General features: G+C 36.7%; 1 protein-coding gene across 1 annotated transcript in view; it reads left to right on the top strand.

Moving 5' to 3' along the window:
- The window catches only part of LOC121320055 (thyrotropin-releasing hormone-degrading ectoenzyme-like), an 83,405-nt gene that overhangs the window by 43,606 nt on the left and 26,009 nt on the right, over nucleotides 1-13,790 (top strand). The window contains exons 5-7 of the mRNA XM_041258209.1: nucleotides 3,375-3,488; nucleotides 7,422-7,559; nucleotides 8,616-8,681. Coding sequence (XP_041114143.1) covers nucleotides 3,375-3,488; nucleotides 7,422-7,559; nucleotides 8,616-8,681 — 318 coding nt within the window. The remainder of the gene's footprint in view (nucleotides 1-3,374; nucleotides 3,489-7,421; nucleotides 7,560-8,615; nucleotides 8,682-13,790) is intronic.

The raw sequence follows: 13,790 nt of genomic DNA, 5'->3' as shown, positions 1-13,790 counted from the left end.
GTTGGTTGAGCTTGCCATGGATTTGGTAAAGATCACCAACTCTGTCACCAGCAAAGCAACCCCAGACCATGACACTGCCTCCTCCATGCTTGACAGTGGGAACCACACATGCAGAACTCATGCGCTCACCCTCTCTGTGTCTCACAAATACTTGGCGGTTGGACCCAAAAATTTTAAATTTTGACTCATCGGTCCATAAGACCAACTTCCACTCCTCAAACATCCAGTTTCTGTGTTTTTTGGCCCAGGCAAGTCTCTTCCTCTTATTCTGCACTCTTAACAATGGTTTCTTTGCAGCAGTTCTTCCAGTTAGGCCAGCTTCACGCAATCTCCACTGAACAGTTGATGTTGAAACATCTGTACTTCTAGTAGCATTTAGCTGACCTTGTATTTCAGGGGCAGTTAATCGCCGGTTTCACAGTCTTGTAACTCGAATGAACTTGTTCTCTGATTCTGAGGTCACCCTTGGCCTGCCTAACCTTGTTCGGTCCTCATGAGTGCCAGTTTCTTCAAATGGTTTAATGTCTTGGCCACAGCAGTTACAGACACTTGCAAAGTTCTTGCAATTTGTCTTAAAGATTGACCTTCATTTCTTAAAGTAATTACAATCTTTTTTCTTTGCTTAACTGAGCGTATTTTGCAATTTTCTGCTCCCTTACATTCAGGAATGACAAACATGTGCCTATGCTACCTATATTTATAGCAATCATGGACCCTCACCTGGTAACAATAATTGGTGCCAAAAGGTTAATTAAGTAACATGCTAGTTAACTCAGAACATCTAACAAATACACTTTTATACTTAGGCCAGTGTTCTAACACTGTGTTATACACATTTCAGATTTTTAACTGACTTCGGCTTCAGACTGAAATCCCCTTGCTTTGGGTGACCATTTCATTGAAATTGACAAGATTTACATTTTCATTTAAAAATAAAATTTTTGAATGCAATTCACTTATGATTATCAGCTTATATAAGTACACGTATTATATAATGAAATATTAAGTGTTTATAGACAAGTTTATACAGTTAAAAACATAGATAATCATGAAAAACCTGGTTTCAAGCAGGTGTACTCAAACTTTTGACAGGTACTGCGTGTGTGTGTATATATATATATATATATATATATATATATATATATATATATATATATATATATATATAATATATACCATTATTATACACATATATGTAGCCTAATGGGGATAGGGGGTGTCTCCGGATTACTTTGGCTACAAAGATTTCAACCTTTAGATTAGTTCAATGAATCAAAAGTATAAGAAATGTAACTGAATCTCTAACACCTGCAGTCACAGTTGAGTCTCAGTATAGTTATCTGTTAATATCTTCTGTTCAATAGTGCCCCAGGACTAAATAGCAGCGGTGTTCTGTCAGGTCAGAATTGAGGTATACTGGCAGAGAATAGCATGGTAGCTCTTATTCCATCACGTTCCACAAGCACTCCATTCACAAACAGCATCACAATACTGCCATGTCAGAGAGACTTTTCTATAAAACAGTGACACAGTTGAGTACATACTGACATTTTATAATCAACTTGCGAAGAGCTCCACTAAACAAAGCTGATTCTGCTTTGGGGACTATTAGATGAAGCTGACTTGAACATGAAACATTGTATTGGAATCACTGTATTGTGGATGGAGTGCACGCAGCAAAGCACATGGAGTTTATTGCAAATGCAGCTACATAGACTCAGTAAAACAATAATTCAATCATGCTGAACTCCAATAGATCTGCTGAAAGGTTTTTTAAAAGACTTGCAAATGGGTTGACTTTTATGAATTGGTATTTAATTACAATGGAATAACAGCCTCTGTTTTGTAATAGCTTAGCTAAATTAATCATTGTGTCAATCGGAAAAAAAAAAAAAAAAAAAATTTGGTGAAATTAATATTTCTATTTATCATTTTCTCTCTAGCTTCCAACGCATATTAATTAAAAAAATAAATAAATCATGATTTCATTGATATTGTTAATTCTTTATGTAAATAGACTGGATATTCAAAATCATATGACAACCAAATTAAAATAAATAAAAATAAATTGAAATTCCATTGGGATTTATCCCGGTAAATGCCAACTCAAAACGCATTCAGCGGTTAATCATGTTAATGTTACTTAAACAAGTGACCTGCTGAATATGCTTTATGTTTAAATGTAGCGTTGCACTGATCTAGGTGCACTGTTAGTGTCTGCACATTTTCTCAAACCACTAAAGACGTTCAAACACATAATAAATGTTACAGGGCTATTTTTACAAGCTAACAAGTATCCTGTTTTATCATACTGGTGTTTGTTTTTTATGACTGATCATTTTTACAGGACATGTCGTCTTAGAATACCCACCAATAATTCCAACTACAAACATAAAAATAGAGCTACTGTTTGTCATGCCTACTTTCATAAATGTACACCTCTTAAAGAGTTTCTAAATCCAGAATGAGATCAGGAGGAATGGTAATCGCTCTGCTGTGTATCAACGGGGAACCAAGCACAACGCTGCTGGCAATGCTTACTGAAAAAAAAAGAAGAAAGAAAGAAAAAACAAGCATTATGGTGATTAAAATACTATTTCTATATACTGTATGTGTTTGTTAGGCTAAACACAACACCTGCAAACCTAGAGTCACATTTATTTTTTCCTTCATACGTGAATCAGAAGGATGGGACTGAGCTCTTCAGGTTCAGCATAAAGATTCAGAATTTCCAGTCCAACTAAAATACATTTTAACAATTTATAAATGCATGATATGAAAGAGTGGCTGATGCTAGGGGCATGTAGGAAATATCTGGAAGATTTGGTTCTCTTCAGGTGCCACGTTAGGGTATCTGATGTACAGGTTTGTCTTGGAGCTTTAATAGAAGTCTTTAAATAGACGGATGGCTATGGCCAAAGATCCATCACCAGCAACTGTGCTGGTTTATTTTCTTGCAGTTTGTGATAAAGAAGAAAGCTACTATATAAGGGGAATTTAAGATGGCAAGCTTGTCTTCTCTTCAAAACTGCAGCAAGAACAACACCACTTTTCAACTGCCACTGATAAACGAAGATTGACCTTTTGTAAAGAGCTCAAAGTTAATTTGCAGCCCCAAGAAGCGGTGTAATTAACTGATATAAACACCAGTGGAGCTAAATGCCTTCTCAGGTTTGACCATGTCTGTCAACAGAAAGTACAGCTGTAAAACGTTAGTACCAAACCACAGAACAATTAAAACATATATAAATTACGATACAGAACAGGATCAAGGTGAAACTTTATGAAAATGAAACAAAGTATACCTGTAAAGACCAGTATGTTTCAGGTCCTTGGTAATTAAAAGACTCAACCCTCTTTCTTCTCTCCCGTAGTGGTTTGGGGACCTGGTGACACCGGTGTGGTGGGAGGATGTTTGGTTAAAAGAGGGGTTTGCCCATTTCTTTGAATTCTTGGGTGCAGACTTCCTCTTCCCAGACTGGCACATGGTAAGTTACCTAACTCCAGTATGTCAGATTATCTCAAATGGCTTTTTGTTTGCCTTTCCGCAATACTGTCTGTTATATTTCTAGGATTGCCGAAAGGTACCAGCTGCTGCTCTTGCAAGCATAGAGCTTCCAGCAATGCATATCTGTTGAATCAATTAAGTGTAAAATATACTGTCAGTGTTCCACACATAGATGCAGAGGAGATAAAGAAACAAGCCATGTGTATTTATTGGAATTTCATTTTAATTTCTATTACTTTATGAAAAAACGAAAAAAAAAAAAAATTGATCAATAAAAAAGTATGTTTGCATATAACTGTCAATAATGATTTCTTGATGGCATTCCATGTTCTCAATTGTATTTGTCAACCTGCTTTTGACTATGTTGTCTGCTAGTGTTTGGTGCAAATGCATAAAGAAAACATTCAGTGCTAAATTAATCCAGTACTTTTGCCCACGAGGTTCTTTAAATAGTGGCCCAAAGCAGCCACTGAGACACATTAAGTGAATTCACCAGATCAAAACCATATCATCTCTGGATTCTGTTAAATGAAACAAACAGTTGTTAAGAACGGTGCTTGTTTTGGAGACGATGCTGTATAGAGAACAAAATAAAGTATTTGTCTGGGGAAAAAACTGCTTCAAACACGACAACATACTCTGTGGGACAGATTTATCAAGGCCTCTGCTCTAAACTACAGTTTTTTTGGAAAGGCAAATTAAACTGCAACTATTACAACATATGACAAACACCTTTAGCACACATTCTTGTCCTGAAATAAACTTGTTTGCAAACATTTACAGTTTTATTTATGTCGGTGCAAATTACGTTTTGGTTTAAAGACCTTGGTAAATATGGACAATTGTTTTCTGCACTACCAACTTACCAGTTGTGCACCACGATAATGAAACAACAAGGAATGCAGCCTTGGAATTTGAAAGGGCATTACATGCCTGGGCAGATCTTGTGCAGACACAACAAATTAACATTGTCCGGGGACAAATATCTGCAGATCTAAATCCAAGCTTTCTTGTTACACGTTCTTGGAATAGCGTTCTAACATTACACATTCTAAATATGGTCAGAATTGTACCTGATCACCATAGTATCATACAGCCAAGTGTACAGCATCTAACTGGACAGTATTTTAACTCTGTGTTCCAAGTCCGATACATTATTTACTACTTCCTGTATTTCCTAAGTCTATTTACCCTAACATTCTAATGAATCTTCATTCCATGTCTACATTCTGGAACAGTCAAAACATTTAGTTCTGCCATGTTAGACAAATAGTATAGAGTGGATAGCTTGATTTAATTCCCGATCCTTATTCATATATGGATTTTCTTGGGAGGAGCGCCCAGTAATTACCGTGGTTAGTTTCAAATGATTGACCTTCTGTGGTCATGCTCAGTGTATGGCTTAATCTATACATAACCAAGTCAATGCTTTTAGGTCTCATGAGACTGACCTGTATTCACTGCTAGGTAGAGCTGTCTGCTTTTACTTAACTGTAGCCACTGTCAGTTAGTTATCTAGCAGGTAATTACAACAGTGTTGGACTTTAAGACTTACATTTACAATGTGAAACTTTTTAATAGCACGTACCATATAATTATCTCAAATGGATTTGTCTTCTTATGGAAATTGGATATTTAGAGTAATAAAAAAAAAATTATACCCAGAATGATGTCTTTGAATAATGTAAGAATCAGGCTGCATCACCAGCAATGATAGTAAAACACAAATTGCCATAAACTCAATCCAAAAAAACCAAACAACCAAAGACACAAAATAATCTGTTGGTAATGGTGACCTGGCTTTGCAGAGGAGCAGGTACAATAGGAAGATAATTATAATAAAGCAATTGTGCCCGACTGACGTCTTGAGTAAAACATGCATGAGCTTCGTAAACAATTAAACTGATTCAAATATTCATGGTATACTTGTTGGTATGACTTTTACTTTCCAGCGAGTGTCTGCAATTATAATTCCCAGCTAATCGCAGGTGGGTGGCATTCATTCATCACTCATCCTGGTTCCCTCCGGTGGCATTCTGGGGGATGTAGTCCCTTAGCCCATCCTGGACTACATCTTTCTCTCCTCTTCCCCCTAGTCTGCCACTGTATCTATGTATGTATATATTTATTTATTTAAAAAATAAATAAAAAAAAACGTCCCTAGGAAAACCTCTTGAGAAGGGTGCCCTGGGAAGTAGAGAGGGCTGACTGCAACTAGACATCACTGAAATGGAATCATGTTAACACAATACCACAGTACAACAGTGCATTAGCATTTCAATAGAACTGAAAACAATTCCATAAGTGGCTCAGTCTTCCAACTAGTTTTATTCATTGAAGTCCAGAGGCTCAGTAAAAGGCTGTATAACTGGAGGTAAAGAATTCAGCAAAGACAATGGGAAGAAGGTCTTTCTCAGACCATCTTGATTGAGAGATGCCAAGATGCTGCCTTGGGTCTGCAGACTGGAAAGATAGGCTGATTTGACTGATTAACAGGTCCTTTACCTTGCAGACCTTTAAAACCCACAATGTACCAATGGAATGATGTCAGAAAGGTCTACCCAGTTGTAAAGTAGTTTGATCAGCTGGGCATGTATTGTGTGATTAATACAATTTTTATACCTGAGGAAGACATTAGGCCTAAATATGCTGCCTGTAATAAGCTTACAAGACTGCTGTAATGTAAACTTATCGGTCAGTATTAAAAAGAGACATTTTAATGGAAGTCATACATGGATACCTTCATCTAGTTGTTCTAAAAGTTGAGCCACAATTGTTAGCTGCTCTGCTCAGAAGAGATGGCTACATTTCTTTTCAAGGCCCACAGGGATTAAGATCACCTAACAGGTGACAAACATGCGTGCAACTAACTGTATAAGATTTAGCTTAAGCCTTTATCACAGCGTTTGTGTGTTCATGCTTTTGAATTCTGGCACTCAGGGTCTCAGTGGAAAAGAGGTTTTATGCATCTGCAAACATCGAGAGCTAAAAATCTAACTACATTATGCACACATCGTGGCTGTCTACTTCTGTAATTTTCCCCAGATGGTGCAAACTGGCATTCTTTTTTTTTTTGACACTTTTGAAAAATTCATTTTCACAGCAAATGAGCCATTAATATTCCTTAAGGATCTCGCAGCTCACGCTCCCGTCTCTGTGATTTATTTGAGGATTACAAGGCTGGTGAGGTCAAAGCATTACTGTGTGGGACAGGGCTTCGAACTGTTGAGGAAGGCATATTCTAATACACTGGCTTCTCATTGTCATACCTGAGACCATGCTAATTGTTTAGCCCTGAGGAATCCTAGGCCTATGCATTCAGTGTAATTTAGTAACGACACACAAGGACAGGCAGGACCATCTCTTCCATAGTTTGGCATTTCTATAGACAAGACAACATATAGCGTATTTCATAAGGTGGTATTTGTTCAAAAAGTCAAAGGAAGTATGTTCTGACTGTTATCAAATTCCCACAAAGCAGAGGTGTGTGAAATCAGACAGTGTGCCTCGAAAATATTTTGCCACAGAAAATCTTTAAAGTCAGATTCAGATCAAGCTGTTTGTGTAGATAACAGCAATTAGAATAAATCCAGAAATTGTAAAGAGGATGTTCAGGCAACATGATGATGATGTTGATGTTGGTCAAAACAATTTCTTGTGAGGGTTTGGGCAATTTATTTTGGGGAGGCTTAGCCTCCCAAAGCCTCTTACACACATTGTCTATGCTTGCAGTTGAACTCTAGAACACTAGAGCTGAGTTTCTTCAGGGGAAAGTGAAGTATGTAATTTTCTGTCCTGTTTGGCTTAACAATCTTACCTTGGGTGTCGGTAGATTAATGATTTTGCCTATGCATTAAATGAAACGTTTTGGGCAGCTTGAGGCCAATGTCCTTGTTGTTTGTGATGTTCTCAGGAGAAGCAGAGGTTCCTGACGGATGTTCTACACGAGGTGATGCTGCTTGACGGCCTGGCCAGCTCCCACCCCATATCCCAGGAGGTGCTGAAGGCAACAGACATAGACAGAGTGTTTGACTGGATTGCCTATAAAAAGGTGAACAAATTCTCACATTCATTATAAACACCCTTTTCATACGGATCTGTAGTTTGTAGTATAACCGTGGTGTGACTATATTTGCATATCTGATGACATCACCTGATTATGATTCAGTTTATCCATTTAAAAAGCATCTATAAACATGTTATGATCATTACTTAATTAGAAAGCTTGATTATAAATCTTTAACTAGTTATTTAAAGACTTTTTTTTGTAAAAACTGGATATTCATGTAACTTCTAGGCAGTTTTTTTTTTTTTTTTTAATCTGAATAGGGTGTCTGAGGTATAAGGCCTCAGTTTAATGTTATTGCTTCTGTATAATTGTCTAATACAATTTATAACATGGGTCAGTTAGTCGTATAGTTTGTTTACTTTCATCAATGTCTTGTGCACCGATCCTATTTATATACAATACATTTTATTTACACAGTATGTAGCTATCCAAGACCTATTACATGAAGGAAAAAGGTAACTTTTCATACATAGACAAAGCTGCTAAAAAGTTAGGTAAACAGTTTGTTGAAGTCTTTCATAATGCCTTAAGATAAATGTGCACACTATAACGTAAAAATGTTCTTCTGTGAGCCGAATGCTTTGGTTATCTAAATGCAAATGCCTGTGTCATTGTGTAACAGACCATTAAACTGGAGTGTTCCAAAAGCAATGCGGGTTTGTAGAAATCATTTTGAAATCGTCTTGAGTGTGGGTTTCACATGAAGAAGTTTGGCTTGAGTGAGTCCCGACTCCTAAAGGATAACGATGGAAAGATTTGTTGAGTTTCTGTCTTGTTCTCGTTAATTTAATACCATCTTACTTTTAATTATTTCCCTGGCACTTTTAATTACCAACACTTACGGTAGTACCGTTTTCAGATATTTCTATCTGTGACCTTTTAATATCTACTTTTGAAATAATTTAGAATTTTAATGAATTCTAGAACAGCCTAATTTAAAGGTGTTTTTTTTCCTAAGTTCAGTCAAGTATAAAAACTATGTATCTTTAATACCTCACTATCATTACGGTTTTTGAACTCTGCCCATTTTGTTCACAGGGTGCTGCGTTAATCCGAATGCTTGCAAATGTTATGGGACAGCCAGTATTCCAGGTGGGATTAAACGTAAGTCTAGAGCTGTTTTCTATTTGTAAAACAGTGCCTTATATCTGTAGCATGAAATATTATTTGGACTCTCGCCAGATATTGTGTTTCCTTATAACCACATTATCTGTGCTGTTCAGCACTGAAGGGCTCAGTAGTATTTTCAATCATTGGTCAGGTGTGCATGCTAAGTCTTTGTAGAATTATTCCCATCTTTTCATAGCAGGAGACCAGAGCACTGATCGACTAGTTCTGGTCACGCTATGAGTTCTTTTAGATCCATTTAGATTGTCGGCCTGCCTTTACTACAAGTTGCCCCTGGATGCTTGATGTTCTATGCACAGTACTGGGGATATAATTTCATTACCAGGCTTAGGACCTGAACAATACAAATTGGCAATGGTTTCAGTAACTGCAGTAGTTGCTTGTGTGGTTTCAAAGAGAATGATAATGAATTGCTTATTAAAACATAAATGTTGCATTAACAAGCAATATTTAACAATATTTAATTAACAAGCTTGCTAAGCAAAGTTTGCTCATTGTGGAATAAAATAAACTGTTAATTTCTAAATGCTCAGTAAATCTAGCTCCTGATGACTCTCAAACTGGAATACAGATTACAGTGTATTTGTTTTTTTTACTATACAGGTGCACTCCACTTATAACACATTCTGTTAGGACATCATTCACACGTGTTTAAGTTTCATGTTCGGAGTTCACTGTGTCATGCGTGACTGATTAATACAGGAGTTATTTGTTTTTCTATTCCTGAACACTAGATGTTTGTTGAACTAATTCTGATGCTGATTGTTTCTTATAATACTTATGAATGCATTAGCCAAAGCATTTGTTTGTTTGAGTTGTTTTATAGTTTTACTTTGATTAGCTGTTCTGTTTGCTTCCCCTTCATTTAAGTTAATATCCCAGTTTAAGGGAAATGCAGTAGTAAAACTAAAGCAATTTAAGTGTAAAAGGAAGTCTTTTAATTTCTTGAGCTGACTAAATAAAACAAGCCATGCCTTACAGCACAGTGGAAAGTGTGGTCTTGACTCTCGGAGCTTGGATAATTGTCCCACCACATGAATGGGCTGCATGTGTAATTTTACAGATCACTGCAGCAAGCATATCATTAAACTTTGGATGTACAACAAAGCTCAAATGATCATAAGAATTCTATGATTATCTTCAAACAGCTCTATAGAAAAATGCACAACAGTTCTGTGACTGATTATTTGTACGAAACAGTTGATCACTTTAGTACGCAGCGATATAAATACTGTACATGGAAATTCTGTAAGATAGATATGTTTTGCTTTCTTTTCTCTTTATCATTTTCAAACAGGCAGAATTTGCCCCTTTAAGATGAAAGATATAATCAGTGACGGATGATATACATGCCGCTAACAAAATAGGATTTTTTAAAAAGGATATGCAGTACAATTCATCTACCTAGTGAGTGCCTCAGAAATGCAATCACATTTCTATGTACTCAGCATTTCAAAAGCCGTTATCACCCAATCACCTGCCACCCAGCTAAGCAGAGTCACTTTGCTGGTCAATTTGAAATAGACAACACAACACGAACAGTCACTTAGACTCTATCTAAATGACATTTTGTAAGCACATTGCAGAATAAAGCTTGCATTATTCTGTTTATATCAGTGTGTGGTAAACACAGTTATGAACAGCAGTAAATTATGAATTATGTATGCTGCAGTCTGGCATTCAGAGTATTCCCGTGAAGTAAATTGATGGTCACCTACAGCACAATTACAGCAAGAGAGGAGTGAGAGAGCAATCAATCCTATCAGTTCTTAGGGAGCAATTTTAATAAGCTGCATTTGGGGATCAGGTTCAGTTTTGGTGTAATAACTCTGCCGAATCAAAATGTATTGAGAAAATCCCCAAGCCTGCCAATAAAAAAGAAAAGAAACTCTGTTTAGATCAAATGAAAAATCAAATGAAACTGTGTAATGAAACTTGACCCAGAATACTCATTTAAGATATATGCAAGAGCTAGCTGAGAAGCTACATCATATACGTTAACGTTTTAATACATAGTATATATATCATATATATATATATATATATATATATATATATATATATATATATATATATATATATATATATATATATATATATATATATATAAGATAAGCATGTTAAATGGCATATGCTTGTTACTTAGTTAAGTTTAAATCAGTTACATGATAATCTTCCTTGTAAATCAGTACAGAAAATGATTGGGGTAACTTTAGCACTGATCTTTGTTTAAATGGATTCCACCTACACACCATTTTGCAGCTTATCTGTATTTGTTAACATCTTGGTAGTCTTCATAGTTTGAAGAAAGTGTGTTTCTTTAGGAAAGGGAAGCCCTCCGTGATATGGCTTAAATTGAAACCTGAGTAACCCCAGATGTCTCTGGAATTGTATTCTTCTTCTTCTTCTTCTTCTTCTTCTTCTTCTTCTTCTTCTTCTTCTTCTTCTTCTTCTTCTTCGACACTGCTATGCTTTTATCATATTGTATAATGACAGTATCTTATTTCTGTTTTAAGATTAGGCATGTGCTCTGCAGCTGAATCCACTTTAGTGCTGATTTGTTGATGTGAAATTTTTATTTAGGTACCTTCAATATGAATAAAGAAATCAGGCCATTGAGATATTTTAGTAGTGTATGTTTATCAATCAAGGCAAAACCTGTCCTGCTAATTTTTTTTTTTTACATGCCTTTCAAATTATCGGGGTACATCTTTAGTAAAGAGGGGGCTTAATGTGGTTATCTTGCTAGCTCTGTGTGATATGGCATAATGTCAAATATGAAAGAATATCTCAAAATGTCTCTGGTCTTATTTCTTTCCACCTCTTTGTAACTTCAAAGCTCTCCTGTTCTGCAGGCTTGTCTTGAAATATGCAACAGCTGAGCAATAACAAGGTATCATTGTGTAGCAGATCATTAGGTGTGTGTTAGCAGCAATGTTTTCTGTTGTACCCTGATAAGACAATCAGGACTTTGCTGCAGCCAATGTATTATGCATCATTTGCAAGTGTGTTTACAAGAGTAACACAATGTTGTGGTTTTCAAAGACTAAATAATTAGGCGGTCAGGGATGTTTCCCTTTTGGAAAGGATTTGAGAGGAAGGGGTTGAGAGCAGCCATTTTTTTGTTGATTGTGTTTATATTGAATTTTTAAAGAAAACTTATATCATTCTGCTATTAAAAACAGCAGTGTTGGGAAAATAGAGTGTTGACCTTGTTTTTCCATCCTTTCTTCTCTATACTCATACCTCCTGAAGTGAAGTTCACCTTGGAGAAGGCCAGGACAAACAAAGTTGTAACAAGTTGCCAAAATTGGGACTCGAGTCGAGTTGAGTCACTAAACTGCTCGAGTCGAGTCGAGTCACTAAACTGCTCGAGTTGAATTGAGTCATTAAACTGCTCGAGTCGAGTCCAAACTGCTCGAGTCGAGTCCAGTCACTAAACTGCTTGAGTCGAGTTGAATCACTAAACTGCTCGAGTCGAGTCGAGTCATTAAACTGCTCGAGTCGAGTTGAGTCTTTGACATGCCAAGTTTGAGTCGAGTTGAATCACTAAACTGCTCGAGTCTTTGACATGCCAAGCTCGAGTAGAGTCGAGTCACTAAACTGCTTGAGTCGAATCGAGTCTTTGACATGCCAAGCTCGAGTCGAGTTGAATCACTAAACTGCTCGAGTCGAGTCATTAAACTGCTCGAGTCGAGTCGAGTCTTTGACATGCCAAGTTCGAGTCGAGTTGAATCACTAAACTGCTCGAGTCGAGTCGAGTCTTTGACATGCCAAGCTCGATTTGAGTCCAGTCACTAAATTGTTTGAGTCGAGTCTTTGACATACCAAGCGCGAGTCGAGTTGAATCACTAAACTGCTCGAGTCGAGTCGAGTCTATGACATGCCAAGCTCGAGTTGAGTCGAGTCACTAAACTGCTTGAGTTGAGTTGAGTCTTTGACATGCCAAGTTCAAGTCGAGTTGAATCATTAAATTGCTCGAGTCGAGTCTTTGACATGCCAAGCTCGAGTCGAGTTGAATCACTAAACTGCTCGAGTTGAATTGAATTCAAGCTTGCACTAGGCAATATTTTAATTATTAGAAACAGGATCCGTACATTCAACACCTTTATTTGTGTGCTAAGAAAACTTGAAAAACAACTATTACTCAATGCTTTTTCTGCCGTGTTGTTTAATTTGCCCTTGCATTATTTTCGTTTTTTAAATATCGAGTTGTGCTTGAGTTTTTAATTAATTCAAAATCTCATTTTAGCCGTTGAAAAAAACTAAAAACCTACCAGTATAAATTAGTGGCAGTTACTGGTGCTATGTTTTGTTTATTCATACTGTCGCTTTACAGTGCTGGCAGGATGCAGCCTGCTTGTTTCTATACTGGTCGACTGTATTAAAAGCAAACTCCACCCCCACAGGTACTTTTAGTGTACTCTCCATGTTGTTGTTGTTGTTATGATTTTTCGCGTCTATGGTAAAACATCACTATTTTCCTCAGGATCAGTATCTGTGATCAGTGATCAGAAATTTGTCTTTGCTTCCTGTCTACACATTTTGATTCCCGGGCTCCCTGCTGCTTGTGACATTATGATCACAGAACAGTGCTAGAAAGGTGTTTTCTATTTCCTTAGCAATGGTCTTAACAACCTGGAACCTGTTTATGTACAAAATGACTGTGTGTGTTAGAGAGGGGATGCCTGTATTGAAAATGAAATAAGTTTGTTATTGTTTTTCTCATAAAGACAATGACTCAAGTCAGATGGAGACTTTTTTGCGTGACTCGAATCGAGTCACATCTTTTGAGCAGGGAGTCAAGTCTTTGCTTGCAGGGACTAGAGTCAAGTCATTTGATGACAAATGACTCGAGTCAAGTTGAGTCACGAAAAAATGCGACTTGATGTCAAGTCATTGACTCAAGTTATTACATCTCTGGGATCAAATGACATTCAAATGTGGTTCTCTGTCACTTCAAAAACACATTATCATCTGATTATGTTGGCCAATCAAAGTCCGATTATTATGGCAATTGCTGGGTGTAGTTACTACTAGCTTAATCAAAAATGAAATTGATCTACTTACACGAAAATATTATAT

Source organism: Polyodon spathula, chromosome 8 (genome assembly GCF_017654505.1).
Source record: "Polyodon spathula isolate WHYD16114869_AA chromosome 8, ASM1765450v1, whole genome shotgun sequence".
In the NCBI taxonomy this organism is placed as follows: Eukaryota; Metazoa; Chordata; class Actinopteri; order Acipenseriformes; family Polyodontidae; genus Polyodon; species Polyodon spathula.
This window is presented reverse-complemented; position numbering and strand designations above follow the sequence as displayed.